This window comes from Leuciscus leuciscus, assembly GCF_965113295.1.
Source record: "Leuciscus leuciscus genome assembly, chromosome: 13".
Lineage (NCBI taxonomy): Eukaryota > Metazoa > Chordata > Actinopteri > Cypriniformes > Leuciscidae > Leuciscus > Leuciscus leuciscus.
Window position 1 is genome coordinate 10,497,245 of NC_138737.1, and position 20,131 is coordinate 10,517,375.

Sequence of the window (20,131 nt, forward strand, 5' to 3'; positions counted from 1 at the left end):
ATGTAACAGTAAAAAGTCACAAATTAGGATCTTATTAAACTCTTGTTATCATTGTAAAAGGTTTTGTAAATGGAAAAAATTCAAATTGTATTGATGTACAATAATAATAAAATACAATAATCGAGTTTCGTGTTATTCCCTTCATGCCTTAGCCTATAAAAAAATTAAAATAAAATAATAATTTATATGACTTTGGTGGACTTCAAACTGGAATAAAGTACTGTTTGTAAGGAATGATTTCTGTGATGATATTACTGTAATTCAGTTCTCCATTATGTCCTATTAATGGGATGGTTTGATATACGATACCTTAATGATCATCAGTACGCAGCAGATGATATTTAATCATGTAATATGTAGTCATTTGATATTTCTGTCTGGGTCTGGCTGACACATCATGAATGATTTTTAGTGTGACTCATAAATCATAAAGCATTGAGTTCAGATATGTATAATTCTTGTTAAAACAAAATAAAATAAAATACCATCTTACTCTTTGAAACTTTGGACAGGACACTGAATGTTATGGTCATATCAAAAAGTGACACTGAAACCTTCGGTATGAACATCAATTGGAGCTTTCAAAAAACATATACTGTAGGCAGGCACTTTCATAAACTGATACAGCAGACGGTAAACCAGCATATATGGTTTTTGATGCATTTGCTTTTAAACTCGGCCTCAGCGATTTATTACAGTGCATTAATTGATGAGAAATTCAGGGTTGCAATACATCAAACTCAAATTCAGTTTCCTTAGGTCATGTGAGATGTCACTTAAGAAACCATCATAATCCATCTTTTTTTTTTATTATTATAGGGGCGCAGTGACTAACATATTAAATAATGCTTGTGATTTCTAAAATTCTCCCATGCCAAATGCCAAATCAGAATCATTATTTTGGTGATCTAACAGTCAGCTCTCAGTCTATCACATGCATTGTCACTATATGGATCTTCATGATGTCACGGGTCACCAACACCATTAACTTCGTGGTCTACGAGAGGCGGCGCCGGTGTCTAAGAATGAGAGTAATGTGAACAGTTTCAGCATACAGAAAACAGCCTATCCCAAACCGCCGGCGAATGGCCTGGATGTAAAAGATACCATCTTCTCTTCTAAAAATGGCATGCAATGTGGCAGAGATTCTCACGGGAGCAGAGATTTGCTGGAAGCTGCGTGTAATTTTCGTCCGGAACTAGGCGGAAATAGAAATACATCTTTTTTTGTATTTCATATATACATTTTTCAAATCTGACATCCTTTCTCAATCCTTCACTTTTCAGATTTATAACTGCTCTCAACCTTTTGATTATGTGAAAATGAGACATTGTGATTTATGATCTGTCTTGCTGTGTGCTTCAGTTTTGCAAAGAATTGAATTCCACATCTGTGTTGCACATGACATATACCTACTGAAGAATACTGCCTATAGTTATGCTGCAGAATATTAGTTTACAATTTCCATGCTTTCTCATCAATATTAATGTATAAATCCATACTTTAATAAAAATGGGGTATTCATTCTAAGCAAACATTTGTGTGATTTTTAGAGTTGAATTATTTACTTAATTTCAGGTAAATATCTTGAAGGAAGTTGCCATCATTGTAACAATTACCTTTATATTATGTATTTCTTGAGTTGTCTTACGAGTTCTACGCATAATATTTTCCTTCACATTATTACTAATTTCGTGTTTTCTAAATGTTGAGGTAACAGAAAGATACATGCATTAATCCAACTCACTCAACTGATTGGTTATTCTTCAGCATTATTTTCTTGATCCAAGAATCATTTCACAATGAATGCTCTGGCTTGTTTGTATGTGAAAACAAATGAATCAAAAGAAGCCAATGATCTTCTAGAGTACCCAGGATGAAATTTGCTAATTTCCTTCATTGAGCGTGGGTGAAAATTAGAAAAGGGCAAAGGCATCTGATGGGGATTGATTCAGTGTTTGTTGTCATTGGAGACAAATGAGAATTAGATTTTGCTTGCCTTTCCGTCTGTCTCATTAGTATATTTGATTAAATCACTCCTTGAGGCTGAGGATGTGGTGACAGGAAGATAGTTGGTGATGTGTTTGGCATAAAATTAAAGCTTATCTGAATTAAATAGTCTTACCTCTCTGATGAGGTCACGAACCGCTGCTCTTCCAGTGAATGGACAGATATATTTTCAGAATGATCACATAAAGTTGGTATTACTGCCTTGAAAAAGCAGCAATCAGATTTTGTGCCTCTTTGCTATCTCTAATGCCGCACTAGGCATATGTTTCAGGAGTTTATTTAATAATCTGAAATCCTAAACAGTTTTAATCACTGAAGGCAAAAAAAAAAAAAAAACAGCAAGAAATGTTTAACAAAATAATTATTAAATATGAATATAGCATGGAATGAAAGTAGTCATGACAGCTGTGATGGATTTTTTAATTAATCATTACTAACATTTATTTTTCTTGCAGGAACAACATTCATATGCTTTTGAATTTTAAATGTATGTTTCCCTTTTGGCTAAAACTTGTAACTTTGAGTGTAAAAATAACAAGTAAGGGAAATGAAACTAAACAGATGTCTAGAGTTTACTTCTACCTAGTAACAGAAGGGTTTGTCTATGAAGAACCAATCAAATTAGGAAAATTATGTAATGTATCATGTCATTTTCGCCATACTCCTATTCTATAAAAACTGTTGTATTCCTGTTTGCTGGTGGGATTCTCTCTGAAATTTGTCTGAGAACTCTCCCGGCCGTGATTAAAGCATTTAAAGGACATTTGCTGAAGTCTGTGTATTATTGCTGTGCAGCAAGTTAGTTAGGGGAACAAGTTAGGTCCAGGGGACGTCGATTGTAGACGAGACCTAGATAGACTAAACGTTGACTGTAGACGTTAGGGGACGTCGATTGTAGGCGAGATCCAGGTAGTTAGGTTTAGGAAAAATCTACCACACAGCACTTTATTAAACAGTGACATGATGTGAAGGACAAGTATGGTAACCCATACTCAGAATTTGTCCACAATTAACCCATCCAAATTAGTCCAAGTTACACACTGCAAACCGTGGACAGACACACACCTGGAGCAGTAGGCAAAGCCTTTTTTTTTTTTTTTTTTTGCTGCAGTGCCCGGGGAGCCCGCAACCTACCGGTTACCAGTCTGACTCTCTAACCATTAGGCCACAACTGCCCCAAGCAAACAAGTAGAAAAAAAAAGTTATTATAAGTAATTTTTTAAAATATTTTTGAAAGAAGTCTCTTATGTTCACCAAGGCTGCATTTATTTGATGAAAAATACATTAAAAACAGTAATATTGTGAAATATTATTACAATTTAAAATAACTACTTTTCTTTTTTAATAAATTTTAATTTATTCCTGTGATGGTCAAGCTGAATTTCTATCAGCCGTTACTAAAGTCTTCAGTGTCACATGATGAAGCTTATGACTGGTAACCTATATATAGTATTTTATACTTTTTTACTGTCATTTTTAATAATTAAGTAAAAAAAGAAAAGAAAAGAAATGGGCCTATATAGCCTAGGCTATACATCAGATCAATTCAAGCTTCAGAGGACCAAATTTCCTGTTATTTTCTGAATGTCAATTTTCACATAAAATATTTACAGCATTTCAAAAAGTTGTAGATAAGTCATAGCTTTTGGTTCTGAATTTGCAACCTTTCCTTGACTCGATAAGAGCTGCACGATTCAGTAAAAGATCTCGATCAAGCACCCACGCATTCTTATTCCTAAATGACAACGATTCGGCTCTGTAAATCTCTGTAAAGCTGCCGAACAAGGTGTAGCTCTCTTCGCAACAACACAGGTGACAGGTCGTATCCTTAAAACGGGCGTTTTAATTCTTTGGCTCGTCTTGTTTACGCCGTGAGAACTGCATTCATAAATGAACATATAAACACATCAGCATATTATACACTACAGTCTTAAAGGAAACGAGATGCAAAAAATGATGCTTTCAATAGCTACATCAAACACGCGTGAAACAAATACCTTGTTGTACCTACCATGGAAGCCCTGAACCGCAACATAGAAAAAAAAAAAATATATATATATATACAATTACAAGAATAAAGTCTAAATATTTAGAGACTAAAGATACAGAAACAATACAAATATATTTGAACTGTTTAAAAATTCGTCATTGAATCAGTCATTGAATCATTCATTGAATCAGTCATTGAATCATTCATTGAATCAGTATAAATAGGCCTACTTAAATAGAGTGCAGCAATTAACATTTTAATATAACCTCTAAATTACATGTTATTTTGATTAGTTGTCTATTCAGAATTGTGGGAGAATAGTGAACTTTATTTTAAACAATCGTGCAGCTCTAACTCTATTACACCACTATAGGCCTACTCTACTGCAGCCCAGAAATGTTCAGGAATCTCCATGAATAGCCATGCGCAAGCTATTTTAAGATCCTGAAGCAGATGGAGCCAACCAAAACCCAACAAGTGTCTGGCCTTTTTACATGACACCCTGAACAGATGAGCTGTCTCCTTATGAGACAGTGGTGATCACAGAGAAGAAGGGGAATTTTGTGAATGTTAATATATTCATAGCAGTGAAGAAAGGCACTCCCCCAGAGTTTCACATGGTGAACAATCCTGAGATTGTTTATTTAAGGGCATCTTATAATAAACAGAATGGAGCATGTTTCGACCTATTCCTCTTGAAACAAACTTTGTTGTATTATTTTAATTTAATACTGTGAAGCTGCTTTGATACAATCTGTATTGTGAAAAGCGCTATACAAATAAACTTGACTATTATGAAATCAGAGCAGCCATTTCCCCAAAGGAAGTATAGTCTTCAGTAGCTCACTGTTGGTCAAGAGGGAGGAAAATTATATGAACTAGTCTGGTATATAATAAGAGCATTACATGCAGTTGAACGTTCTATCAAAAAAAAACAAAAAAAAAAAAAACTATAGGAAATGACAACAAAAGGACTGAGGCTCTCATTGTATGTAGCTGATATACCGTTCAAATGTTTGGGCTCATTATTATTGCTTTAAAATAATAATTATTGTACTTTTTTTTAGCAAGGACACATTACATTGACAGTAAAGATATTTATAATACTACAGAAAAATCTATATAAAATAAATGTTGTTCTTTATATTCATCTAAAAATCCTGAAAAAAAGTATGTTTACAAAAATATAAAGCAGCACAACTATTTTCAGCATTGATAATAATATGAAATGTTTCTTGAGCACCAAAATTTGAATATTAGAATGATTTCTGAAGGATCACGTGACTCTGAAGACTGGAGTAATGATGCTGAAAAAACACATGAATAAGTTACATTTTTAAAATGTATTAAAATGCAAAACAGTTGCACAATATTATACTGATTTTACTGTATTTTTGATCAAATAAATGCAGCCTTGTTGAGCATAAGAGACTTCCTGCAAAAGTATAAAAAAAAATTTTTTATGGTAGCCTATACAATGGTTATACATAGACTACACTTCAAAAACCTTTTCAAACAACATTTCATTAAGTACAAAGTGAGGTTATTTGGTGAGTGTGCGATAAATAGATGCTAGCAAACATCTGTCACGTTCATCTAAAGAGTAATCATAACAACATTAATATTACAGTATTAAGACTTAATCATGCAGATTTATCCTGTTTCATTTTATGTCCAGTCTTTTAAAGATGCAGGTTTATACTTCAATTTACTAGGAATAATATAAACATCAAACACTGAAAGCAAACACTGCTGAGCAACAAACTAAGAATATACACCAACCATTGTATGCTGTTGGGTTACAATAAATGGACGGAAGGCGCATGCGTTATCATTGGCACTTCAGGCACAGCTTGTTCAGATAAGAGCCAAAGCCAAAACAAGATAGAGTAGAGTATCTAACAGTACAGCACCTCTTGGGAGTAACCGACAAAAGAACACAATGGGCAAAAACCTAGATCAGCAACATACAGTATGCCTTTTAACTAGTTATGTAATGTTTAAAATTGACAATTCTTGTTTTTTATGGAATATTGCATTACTTATTAGAAATAATTTATACGTGCACATCATTATTTCTTTGTCAAATTCATGTACCCTCATAATATTTAAAGGGGTGGTATAATACGCTTTTCACAAGATGTGAAATAAGTCTCTGATGTCCCCAGAGTGTGTATGTGAAGTTTTAGCTCAAAATACCCCACAGATATTTTTATATAGCATGTTAAAGTTGTCACTTTTTGAGGGTGAGCAAAAACGCACCATTTTTGTGTCTGTCCCTTTAAATGCAAATGAGCTGCTGCTGCTGGCACGGAGGGCGGAGCTTCAAGAGCTAGTGTCCTTTTACCTCACACACACACATGCACTTAAAATTTCTAAAACTTTTAGCCATTTATATTCAAACCGGAGTCAGACAATGATGGAGAGACTCGAGAAGAAGTGACAACATGTAGACAACATTTCTGAATGGTTAGTTGATGAATTTATGTAGCTTATGTGTAGTTATCTTCTAGTCATTGATTAGCATATTCTGTCTTGATAATCTATAAATCACGTTCCCGGGGCAGGGGTTTATGTCAATTTTAAGGTTAGTGAGTCACTAACCCGGGAGGAAGCTTGTGTAGTCCCTACCAGCCGTTTGTTGTAGTCCTCAAAAAACGATTTCTTTAAAAGAAAATAAGATCACAGTGTACACATCTTCTGAGGCTACTTCTAGCAGGATAACACACACACACACACACACACACACACACACACACACACACACACACACACACACACACACACACACAAAAAGATTTCAATTAAATTAAAAGCAATATACTTCATAGTTCCTTTGTTCCTATTGGTCCTTATAGTACCTTAATCATTTTGTCCTGGAGTCTTTCAGGATCAATTAGTTGCTGCTGCTCCCATTTGCGAGAAAATAAAAGATCATTATTGCTTATTAGACCAGTTACTGGAGTCTTAATTGATTTTTGATTGTCTAGTCAAAAGGTTTCTGAAAGAATGCATTGCATTTGCATATGTATTTATCATTGGAACTCTGCATTACTAAGAATTTAGATTTTCACAGTAAGTTAGATTATGTTAAGAACTGGATTTTACCAAACCTTTAATCATTAAGTAATTTCACTGCATTACTGTATATGCAACAAATTCAAATTTGAACTTTCAGGTTGCATAAACCAGGGGGTTTCTATCCTGAGGGTTGCACTGCATATTATATGTTTTCCTTGTTTAACGCATGTTTCAGAACAGACATGTTCATCAATTTACATTGACATCTATCACAACACATTACTGCCATCAGGTGGTGAAATGCAAACGTTGGCAGCCACAGTAATTTAATACAATGGCTTTCCACAGCTTGTGGTTGATTAATTTTTCCGTTTTATTTTATTTTTTGACAGATTTGATATGATATATTAAAATTATGTATATCTTAATATAATCAAACAGTTTGTCTACATATATTTTGGTTCTTAAATAATTGTTGTTGTTTTTTTATAGGATGGAACAATGCAACCAAACCAGAAACCTTTTGACCTTTACTATGATTTATATCTAATAACATGGTCACCAATAATTGTGGTTGCCACAAGGCCATACTGTACATAAATACTCACAGAATACTTTCTTGTGTCGAGCAGCACAGGGGAATTTCAAAACACTGGCACATTGTTTTCAGCTGATATACTTTGTTCTCATGTAGTCGCTGAAGTGTTTTCCCGTGCCTGTCTGAGAAGTGACAAATGTCTCTATTTTCCCACCAGTATTACGATATGTCCTGCCTCCTGAGGTTGGATTGGCTTTTGGGAGACGATGGCACTCAGCGATTGGACAATTGAGGCGTCACTCATCCAATAGACCGCCTCTGCGTGCGCATTGTCTCACTGCTGATGGCGCTGTAAACACAGTGACGCGGCGTTGCGTGGCCCAGCAGATCACAGATTAGCGTTATATATGTGGACGACTAGTGCTAGAGACGCTATTCACGTCCACAGCTTCATATGCAATCACATAAACAAAAGACACGCGAGGACTGCTCGTCGGAGGTGCAATGGCAAGGAAAAGTGCAATTCCTCCTTCATACTATGGTAAGAGAGCAGCAGTTTGTGAATCGCTTTAAATCAAGTTTTTGCTGTGAGACCAGTGACAAAGGGAACTGATTTAGCGGTGCTGGTGTCAACTCGATTCTTTATTTTAAGTGTTCGGCTGTTTTCTCTCGCAGTTAATATTTTAAGAACCTACACAGCACAAAAGCTACACTGATATGTTTTCATTCTGATCTGAGTTACTTTGTTTTTGCAAAACTGGATGACGTGCAGACAAAACGCTGATTCGGATTCTGAATTCGGAGAGGATTTAATTGTTACGTCATATAAGTTAACTGGAAAGTAACCAATGCAATAAGAGCAAGAATTGGAATAATAGAAAACATATGGTGTTAACTTCGCGGGTTTTGCCATATTGAGATGTTTTTTCTCTCTTCTTTTTGTCCTCATATTACGGTACTCGTATAGTACATAATGTGGACAAACCTTAAAATAACTGTTTGCTATTTACTGAAGTTGGATAGCACACGTACATCACGGGGAGACGTCTATTTGATGTGCTTGTTTACATCTGGAAGACGTATTTTTGATGTTTCCTGTCAGATGTCAAATAGACGTTTAGAAAATGTCTTTAAGATGTTTTTTATTTAGAATGTATGTAAAACTGGCATCTTAAAGACGTCTATCAGATGTTAGTAAACGGCAGAAGCTTTCCAAATGAAGTGATCTTTAACAGACATCTTGCAGACGTACGTGTGCTATCTGTTTAAAGAGTTTTTAAAGATTCACTCAATATTGCAAATTATCGGATTTGCACACATAAACAAATGAATGGCAAACAATGTGTCATCTGTCGCTTTAAAGTCAGCTGGATTCTGATTAGCTGTCAATGTTTTTATTGTAAAAATTGTTTTAAAAGTGATTCCAATGATATTGTGTATCTGTGTTGTTATCGTTATAGCTGTGGTGTTGACTTCCCTATGCTCTTAGAATTAAAATTAGAATGATTAAAACTTTTATAGTTACAGTTAACGTTCTTGGTGTGAACATGTTTAAACTATATTTACATGTTGCCATCACATGACCAGTTACTTTGCTGCTTTAAAAGCTCCAGCTCTTTAAAGTTTGCTAGATTCTGATTGCCTGTCATTTATTTTATCATTCATGAGCTGAAAAAAAAAAGTTCTGAAAGTGATCCTAATTATATTGTTCCTCTCTGTCAATAATGTTCAATGACAGAGATACAATTGCTGGAGTCACTGTTTGTAGTCGATACATCATGTTGCTAATAATTTCTTTAGGCTGAATCCAAAAATGTGTTGTACACAAATACGAATCTGTTTGTTATGAGAGAGAGAAAAACAGATGAACAAAAAACAAACAAAGTGGCAGCAGTTAGTAAACAAATTTCATTCTCAAGAATGCATTCAAGTATGCAGTCAAGTATGCATTCAAGTATGCAGTCCAAAACCACAGATCTTTAAAAGCCAGCAAAATGTAAACCAGAACTCTTTGAGAATAGTCATTCTGGAGTCAGTCAGATTTACTTTACATTCCTCTATAGTCATCACAGACCTTTCACATTGTTCTGGAAACAGTCATTTGCAATCCCCCATGAGCTTGAGCAGAGGACTTATAGGTCCCCCCCTAGCCATTTAACACTACTGCGCTAAATATTTTTCAGAGGCAATCTATCTAATTATAACACTTAATCATGCCAAAAGGATGCATCTGGTACGCCTACACACCCACTCAGTATAACCATCCAAATAGAGTTGTAATTATTATCATGTGATGCACTGCATTTTAAACTCTATTTTTTAAGCCTAGATGCCTCACCATGGCAGTGCTGTTGAAGTGTCAAAGAACGAAGTTTTCTTTGTCACGTAAATTGTGCGGGGAGCAGCTGTTTCTTTGACTCGCTTGGGCAGGGTCAAGCTCTTTGGCCTTTGCCACATGTATTGTTAAGTTCCCACGAGCCACTAATCAATCACAACTATTGTCAGCTAGAATTGGGAAGTAGTCTGTGGAGAGATATCCAAATCAAAATAAATTGTTGTTCCAAACCCCTAAGACTTTCATTCATCTTCAGAACACAAATGAATATATTTTTTATGAAATCTGAGTGATTTCTGTCCCTCCATTGACCGATACACAATTGACACTTTGATGCTTCAAAAAGTTAATTAAGAGCACAAGAGATCGTAAAACTAATCCATATGAATGAAGCAGTTTACCACTGAATTCATATGGATAAGTTTTACTATCTCTTTATGAATTTTTTTAAGCGTCAAAGTGGTAGTTGCATAACTGTCAATGGAGGGACAGAAATAGCTCAGATTTTATTTAAAATATCTTCATTTGTGTTCTGAAGATGATCAAAAGTCTTACGGGTTTGGAACGACATGAGGGTGAGTAATTAATGACAGTTTTCTTTTTTGAGTGAATTAACACTTTTTAAGTCATAATTCTCATTTGCTATAGCTGGATATAGTATGGGTGTTCAGATGCCCAGTTGTAATAAACTCGTTATACTTAATATTTTGCTGTCGACAGACAATTCCGGTTAAATACGATTGAGCAAATGTATCGTTCAAGCTCCTAGTAAGAAGTAGAGAAACTGAATTGCATTGGGTTCCTGGCCCAAAAAGCCTCCCTCTGGATGTGGATGGATCTTATTAGCAGTTCCTCAACAGGACGATCTTCCCTTAAGGACCGAAAGCAAATTATATTCCTGCTTCAGAGGTTGCTACAAGAGGTACATTGAAGATGCCTGCAATTATGTAGCTAGTAGAGAGGACAGTCAGTGCATTTATGAGGGACCAGATAGTCTCTCTCGTTATCTCTTAAGAGTTTAACACAGAAGATTCTCTCTCATGTCCACTGTCGTTCAAAGCAGCTCTCAGTGACAGTCCACCATAGAGTTCAGAATGAGCTCTCTACTGTGCGCCCGGGACATTAACAATGACAAATTCTACTGAAGCTCCACGCTAAGGGATGAATGGCTCATAATGGATGTCATCTCCCTTTCCAGTGCCTTTAGGAAGTTGTATAGGTTCCGCTAATGGAACCTAAATGAAAGTCTGGACCTCTATGAAAGACTACAAAATGCATGTTCTTTGGGTCTTGATCCAAGCTGATTTTGAATGCAACTTGCACAAAAAAAAAAAAAAAAATTGGACTATGGCGGAAATCACTCATGTCAGTCCAATCTTTTTCACTATAGTAAGGCTTCAAAACACTTCAGTGCACAAAGTATATAGACCACTTTTATGGTGATTTTGTGCCCTTTTTGGAGCTTAAAAGCCACATTTATTGTAATTTCATGGAAAGAATGAACAGTCTTCAGAATAGTTTTATATATATATAATTTCTATCAGGTTTCAGTGTCTCCTAAAAGTTCTAAAGGTTTTTTGCATTTGTTTTTCTCAGGAACAAATTGTGGCTGGACTGCAATTGGTTGCACTGCAAAAAAGAAGTTGCTGAAAAAAAGCATATTGATTAACCACTTGTCTGTCTGTTCTGGATTTCTGTTTTACATTTGCACTCGTTACTGTGAACTTGTTTCGTAATTGATTAACTTTGCAACATTGACATTGTTACTGAACGGAATTGAAACAACATTGAACCAAACTGAGCTGAATTAAATTACACTATTGTCTTCTGTAGGGCTGCTATAAAGCTGAAATGAAAGTCGTTTCATAATTGACGAATTATACAGTATTACAGCAGCCAATATTTTTGCCTCCTAATTGGGCTTGAACAGTCAAATACACACACTTATGTGTCAATTCCTGTCTTTGCGAGTAACGTAGTAAACAGTCATTTATGTTTTAAATGAATGTAAACTGTTGAGAAAGAAAACGCACGTGTAGGAGTTCCTGTATTGGATCTGTGTATTCGTTAAAGTGACAGCAGCCTAATAAACCTGCTGCTATCTGTCATTAATGTTAATCAAACAACAAAAGACCAAGAGAAAATCTCTCACTGCTCTTGACTGAATCACTTTTGTAAGTTTAATAAGAATTCATTTATATTTAATGTGCACAGTGAAGATTATGCAGTGTTTTTGTACATTTAAGTCATTTTAATTTATGTATTTTCTTATTTCTAGTGCTTGAAGTTTTTCGGGTAGGTTTATTTCACACATTAGTTGTGTCTTTGTTCTATTCTGGATTTTCCTGTTGCTTAATTAATTTCTCTGTTCTTATTTTATCACTGACTGTTTTCTTGTTTTTAATAAGCTTAAGGCTAGTATTAGGGTTTTTGTGATATTGAAATTAGTGACGAGAATTATGAAATTTCAATGGTATAATTTTTTTTACCATAACCTTTTTTTAAGCATAAATAACTAGTGATATTGATATCGTGAAAACAAAAGTACTCATATTGTGATAAGACTTTGGTCGTATCGCCCACCCCTATGCCTCTGGTTGTAAAGGCGTGAATCACATTTCAGACAGTATCCAGGAGTCATATTCACACTCACACTGTCAGTTTCTATGCTGTCCACCTGGTGCTCAAGGCTAAAGCTGGTGTCCTTGAGAGATCTGCAAGCAGTTTTACGCATTTGAAAAGGCACTGGCAGGCCTTTATGCATTACATCTACTTTGTGATAAGAACTGAGCAACAGAACACCATCTATGTGACAAATTTGAATGCACTTTTGAGGCATTTTGCCTAATAAACAAACAGTCATGTGACTTTCAACTTTAGTACATGTCGTTTTACATAAAGGTGGCAGAATTACCTCCAATTACATTGAAATGTAAGCATATCAAGTGTTGGGATTATCATCACTCGATAAATGATCAGAATAGAAACAGCTGAAGTGCTGTCTCTTGTCATTAAGTAACAGCTCTCATTTGACTTTTTTTTTTTTGCTGATATATTAAGATCAGCTCTTTGATTAGACGTAGTAATGAAGCAGCCACATGAAAAGTAAAGCGTGTAAATTTCAATCCTCTTATTTGAGTATTGGCCAGTGATAACCGGCATGTATCAGCAAAACACAAGTCCAAAGGGAGAGGGGAGTCTCACGTCACCATCTGCTCTGTCTGTCACTCTCGTCACTTTGCCTGTGCATCTGTCCCTGAAGGGTTGCGTGTCTGTCACTCGGTTTCTGTGATGACATCCAAGTTAAGCTTGAGTCAGAGAAAATATTTTATATGTATGTAGTACCCACAGATGAGAGATAACAATAAGTGTTGTATGAAAGAGTGTGACTATTAAATAATATTAATATGACTATTATTCAGTATTTTTACAGATTTAATGACAGCAAACACAGCACACATAAATGCTGAAATTATATAATTGTACAGATTTAATGACATTTGCAGTATTGATCAACCACTCATCTGTTTAACCTAAATGTTTAGGTAATTATTTATCCATTTGTGCATTTAATTTATAGCAGTTTCATTATTTTAAACTGCCCATTTTCAGCCGATTCATTTTAAGGTTGTGATTGAGATGCAGCATATGTAAGGGGCTTGTTTGTGACTTAATGCCATGGGGTGGGAACTCCATGTTCTGGTAGGAAGAGGAAAACGTAACCACACAGTTTCCATTCGACCAAACTCCCACTGTCTGCACCTGCACGCCTTCCCAGGCTGTTCCTTATGGAGAAACACTGAAAGAGGCTTGTGTTATGCAGCAAGGCACGCAAAACACTGCTCTCAGTGTGTGAACTCATGTGTGTGCATGGAAAAAAAAAGATCTTAGTGGAAGTAGAGGATGAGAGGAAGAGGTATAGAAAAAGAGATGAGACTTCCATAGACTTCACTGAACAGTTCAAGGAAGGAATTACTGTACCCCGCTATATCTGAAGCCAGAAACTATTTGGATTGTGCTTTCTAAAGAGTAACAGTTGCTTTCTGTGCCAGTGAATTCTCATCTCAGCTATAAACAAGTGGAAGAGAGGGTAAAACTAGATAAATCTTTGACAAGAGTGAATGTTTTGGGAAATGTGATTCCAAGAAGAGGATCTCGCTGTACAGGCTTTTAACTGGAACAAGGAAATGTATAATTTATGAATGTTTGTGTATATTCATTTCTATTCAATTCACATTCATTTGTATGGCGCTTTTCACAATACATATCGTTTCAAAACAGAAAATGCATGTTTCTACATTACAATTTAGAGTAATTTGTTATACATGCATGCATACATACATACATACATGCACGCACACACACACACGCACGCACGCATACATAAGATATACGTATTCATGCATGTGATATATACATGTGTTGGATCATGACAACTACATTAGGTCACAGGGGATCCACACTCCAATCCAGAAGTGTGGTAATGCAACACTGTTTGCTAACCGTTACAACAGAAAAGAGCAGAAGAAGAAGAGATGATCATGCTCCAACCCGTAACAAGAGTAAGAATTCATATGGCACGCAAGAGCTTGCTAGTAGCCTATACGCTGAGTTTCGATTCATTTTTGTGACGTGCTCTACCAGCTTCACGGAAAGGAAACCGGGACGGCAGAAAGTGGCATCCGGTTTGTTTTCTTTATTTTACAGAAGCACAATGTTTGGTTTTTATTGTGAGTGTACACAAATAAAAACAGACCCTTTACAGTTGCGAATGATGTCATACTCTTATCTGTATGACCATAAATGAAATGATTCCGCTGTCGATTTGTGATTTCTTGAATAAGCGTAATATTGAACATTGACTTATGTGTATCGTTACACCCCATAAATATAGGAATATAGGAAATTACACTGTTTAAACTGAAAGTTTAAATATACGTCAATCTTAATTTCTCAGGCTGGAAGGATGTTTGCGATTGAGGAGTCATTGTTGAAATTAGTGTCAGTGTCTGTGCCTGTCTCGCTTGGTGGTAATTTAGTTTACCTGGGAAGGATTGACACCAGCTGTACCTTAGCCACAGTTCAGCTGATGCAATTATGCCATGCAAACTGACGAAACATTCAGTCTGTTAAATTTTGGGCCGATTATAAATGAGACGGAGAAGTGGGGATAAGCTGTTGATCTGCTGTCTGGCTGCTGTGATGTGAGATGTGTCTCAGGGGACGGCCTGTTAGCAGAGTCAAGTTTATTGCCATTCTTCTCGTTACAGTCAATTTGAGTCAATTGAACAACATTGTAACTGCTTGATGGATCTGGTGGTTGTTGTTGTTGTATTTTGTATTCAGCAGTTAGATAAGACCAATAAATCTGTCGTTCAGTTATTTGAGCTGACATTTTGTAGAAAGCTTTCATTTATTCTCTACTTATCCTAATGAAACACTTTCCCCCTAAATTCTGAGGATAATTAGAAGAGAGCTTTTTTCCAAAATATTTTAGACATTTAATTGTCTTGTATTTGAGGGGCATATATTGAGAGCGTTCAAACTTCTGAAACCTAAAGTCAGACGGGACACCCTATAAGCATGTGACAGGGCAAGCAATGCTGACATTGTTTTTTCCCATTATACCTCAGGGGCATTTTCCTGATGTCCTGGGCTGTTTGCCCACTGCTGCGTGACCTGACCACAGTGTCTTATCAATTTCTCATTCCTCTCTCTCTCTCTCTCTCTCTCTCTTTGTTCATCTTTCTTTCTCTCAAGCCTGCCTGTAGTCTTTATATCTCTTTATCTTTCTCATTGTCTCTTTTGGTCTCTCTTTTGTCCATCACTCTCTTTATTCATTATTCACAATACTGTAAATGTTCATTATCTGTGAATGTTTATTCTGACTAAACCTATCTTTGTCTTTATACTTTTTTTTTATAGGCTAATTGTTATTCTGAAATGTTAGTATGTGTCTTGTTATATGTACTTATATGTGTGTATTGGAGGCTTCAATACCGAGGTAAATTTCTTATTTGGTCAAGCACACTTGGCAATCAAGTTCTTTCTGATTCTGATTTTAAGCTTTGTCATTTTAAATATTCAAGTTATTTAAACCATTCAAGCGCAGTGAAACACGAAAGAGAACTCAGTTCGGTAATCACACGCTTTTCTGACAGACTGTTTTTCTGTGCACTCTCACCCGAAGTGTGCACACACAAAGCCATCTGTCAAACAGCGTGTAAATACTGAATTGAGTTCCTTTTCGCAGTTTATTGTTTAAACGGTCAATTACACGCCGAGTTAGTCAAAAAGCCCGTCTTGGCAGGTATTCATGTAAACACAGTCGGTCCTGTCTAAAGTAAAGGAAAAAAGTTCAGGTGATCAGGTGTGTGTCATTTATCATTTTGAAGCCTTTTCATTTTAAACATTCGTGCAATTCTTTTTTTTTTATTATCTTTTTTTTTAAGCACAGTAAACATGAGAGAACTTAATTTGGTACACGCACGGTGTTCTGACAGATGGTTTTCTGTGCGCTCACAAAGGTGCTAAACACTCGTGATTAATTGCTCTTAAAAGTTCAATTATACTGCACTGTCTTCACTGCATTAATTAACTTCGTGTTTTTATTTTTACTTCTCTTATACCTAAACTGAAAATTTTTTCTATATTTATTTGTCCTATTGCTTGTAATTAGATTATTTGTTCTTATTTGATTATGGACTGTTTACTTGCCTTCAAAAATCTAACTTTTTACTGTACATTGAGGTAAGCTAGTATTAGTTTTTATAACAAACTTAATTTCCAGCAAAAATTTGTGGATAACAGATAACTGGATATATCATGATAATGTTGTCATGAAATAAAATGACTCCTATTCTGATGTTAGAGTTTAGTCATATCGCCCCAGCCCTAAGTCAGTAGTTTGGAAGGAGTGGACATTCCTTAAATTCACATTGTTAAAAGCTCAGGATGTAGTTCTGCCCTTGTGATAATAGAGACCGAAAAGTGGAGCTGACTACTGCTTATTGGAGCTCATCCAAAATCCGGTGTGCGTTGTACTTTCTTCTCCTTTGTCAAGATCAAGAGGTCCAGAATGTTTTTGCAAATGGTGGTTGTTGTGTGAATGTGAAAGATCTTCTTCTGTGGTTTCTCTGAGATGTGTTAAAGGCGTGGTTGATTATGATTTCACTTTTCTAACTTTAGTTAGTGTGTAATGTTGCTGTTTGAACATAAATAACATCTGCTATGTTACGATGCTCAAAGTTCAATGCAAAGGGAAATATATTCTTCTAAAGAAATAGCTTTTTAAGGACTACAGCAAACGGCTGGTATAGGGACTACACGACATTCCTCCCGGGTTAGTGACATCATGAACCCTAAAATTTATATGAACCCTAAAATGTACATAAACCCCGCCCCCGGAACACAATTTATAGATTATCAAGACAGAATATGCTAATAAATGACTAGAAGATAACTACACATAAGCTACATAAATTCATCAACTAGCCTAACCATTCAGAAATGTCCTGTTGCTTGTATGTTGTCGCTTCTTCTTGAGTCTCACCATCTTTCTGACTCCGGTTTGAACATAAAAGGCTAAAAGTTTTTGAAAATGTCGGTGCTTGTCTGTGTGAGGTAAAAGGACAGGAGCTCTTGAAGCTCCGCCCTCTGTGTCGGGAGCAGCACCTCTGTATGAGCCATTTATGTTTATTGTTGGCATAATATTTTATTTTGTTTGGATATTTATATTAGTATTTTGGACACTGGGTGACAGTGATTAGATGCACATGGTTGTATATAGGGGGCATAGGTGACAGGACGTGGGAGCCACAGGCAGGGGGAGCACACACAGTACTCACCAGACCACAGAGAACAGAGCACAGATCACGGATTAGATTCCATAGATCAGAATACACGCAAACAACTGGAAACAAGATAAGAAATCAACCGGATGTTCATCTGTTTGTACTATTTACGACAATAAACCACAAACCTCAACTGCAATAATCTCTGTAAAATCTTTGTGTGTCTGCATAAAAACTTCACTCGAAAAACTTGCATGATGGCAAAGATAAGTACAGGAAATAAAGCGAGAGGTACAGCAAGGCAAAGATTGCCAGTATAAGCTCATTTGCATTTAAAGGGACAGGCACAAAATAGTGCGTTTTTGCTCACCCTCAAAAAGTGACCATTTTAACATGCTATATAAAAATAAAATATCTGTGGGATATTTTGAGCTAAAACTTCACATACACACTCTGGGGACATCAGAGATTTATTTTACATCTTGTAAAAAGGGCATTATACCACCTCTTTAACAGAGCTGTTATTTTGCCATCTAGCCTAAATTGCCACAGACTGAACCAATCAGAAGCCTCTTTGAAATGTTTGTCCATTAATAATGAATACAGTGAGCCCCACCCACTTGTGGGCAGGACAAATCTCGTTCACATAGTTACCTATTCATGTCCGTAAGGAAAATTAAGAGAAATATTCAATATTTTTAAACTGATAAAGTCAGTATGGTTATTTTTAGAAAGAAAAACAAGTTTTTGCTGTTGTTTTTTTGCATTGTTGTTTTTTTTTGTTATCGAGCGTGAAAATATGTATGAATTTTTGCTTATTAACCTTTTGGTGGTGTCAGTGTTTGGGGAAATATGATTCCAAATAGAGGATCTCTCCTGCCTTTGACTGAAACTCAGCAGGGCTTGTAAATAAATATTCAATAAAATATGATGGAACTATTCATGAAGAGAAATATTCAATATTTGAATACTGAATTAGTCAATTTGGCTATTTTAGGACGAAAAACTAAATTTTAAGCACAAAAATAGGCTACATATTGATAGCGGGAAAAGCTATATGTAAATTATAGTGTATTTAACATTTCGTTATAAATCTTTTCCCACACAATGTATGGCATACTATCATAAACAACTTTGATTTACACATTGATGGAATAAAACAAATGAAATACTATTATTTTATTTTTTATCCAATTAACTGAATAAATAATTTGCCAGACTCAAGAGTAATCAATTATGAAAATGATTGCTAGTATGTCTTTCCCTCTACTCGTGCCACTGATTACCATCATAAACATGATAAAAACTGCTTAAACCACTCTGGTTTGCTGGTCTTTTGGCTGGTTTTAGAGTGGTTTTGGGGACTTTTCAGATCAGCTGAAGACCAGTTTAAACCAGCTACGCTTTGTCTTGCATTGCCTGATGCCCAAACTCGGGCTGCCTAGGCATCTATCATCATATGTGACGCCTGACGTCTGTACACTCAGCTTGTTCAGTTATACTGGCACAGATACCAGCAGACCTACATGTTTGTTCTGTCAAAACCTGCTTTCGTCTATTCATTTTATTAACTAATTGTGTTCGTAATTCCACTGAACAGATGTGATGGTATGTTTGGCGATGTACAAGCTCCACTTTGAGTCTGTGTGTGTGTAAAGCTATGAGCAGGTGGCTGCCATGCTGTTGTCTCATTGTGTTTGGTGTGTCAGTGGATGCATCATGCTGCCAATCTGAGCCGCGAGACACCAGTGCTGTTTCCTTTGTGAGCGTGCGAGAGAGAGAGAGAGAGAGAGAGAGAGAGAGAGAGAGAGAGAGAGAGGATAAGGAATGAGTGAAGGAGTAGAGAGTGGATGGTGTGAGAGAGAGGCAGATGGAAGCGACGCAAACGCCCACCAGCCTGATTTCTCTTCCACCTCTTCTCGCAAATACAGCTCAGTGTGTAATGATTAACTGATCGCAAAAAAAAGATGAGAAGATACCGCCTCAGCCCTCATAGGAAGTGACACGCACACAGTAACATTATATAAACACAGTGTCTTCGCTCAGAGAACAGTGAACATGATTGGACCAAAAGGAGGATACTACAAAGCAGAATTGGGTAGGGACTTATTGCAAATACTTTGCTTTGTCTCAAAAGTAGCGGTATCTGCTGTGTTTCAAACTGTGGCAGGTACATGCTTTTGTTTGCCTGTGCTTTGTTATGGCACTCCTCTAAGGCATTGTGGGGCTGTTCAGACCTTGGCTAATTTGATCGAGTGCTTTTTTTTTTTTTTTTTATGCACAAGGTGGTGACAAGATGAGCATTGTTTAACGTTGTTTCAATGTTTGCTTGTTCTGATATCTGTTGGTTTGTTTGCTCTTTGACCTGGTCATAAGCCTATTTATGGTTCAAGCTTCCTGATGAGAATAGCAAAAAGATTAAAGGCTTTTGGGGTGCTTGAGGT

At 36.1% G+C, this 20,131-nt stretch overlaps 1 protein-coding gene across 5 annotated transcripts in view; it reads left to right on the forward strand.

Annotated features, from left to right (window-relative positions):
- Window positions 1-7,923: 7,923 nt before the first annotated feature.
- Window positions 7,924-20,131, forward strand: part of slc44a5b (solute carrier family 44 member 5b) — a 37,704-nt gene continuing 25,496 nt past the window's right edge. For 3 of the 5 annotated variants that reach the window (XM_082188284.1, XM_082188286.1, XM_082188287.1), the window contains exon 1: window positions 7,924-8,100. In XM_082188284.1, coding sequence (XP_082044410.1) covers window positions 8,064-8,100 — 37 coding nt within the window. In that variant the 5' untranslated portion in view covers window positions 7,924-8,063. Of the gene's footprint in view, window positions 8,101-16,560; window positions 19,786-20,131 lie in introns of those variants that run through there. The other 2 variants (XM_082188283.1, XM_082188285.1) reach the window with 2 other exon arrangements.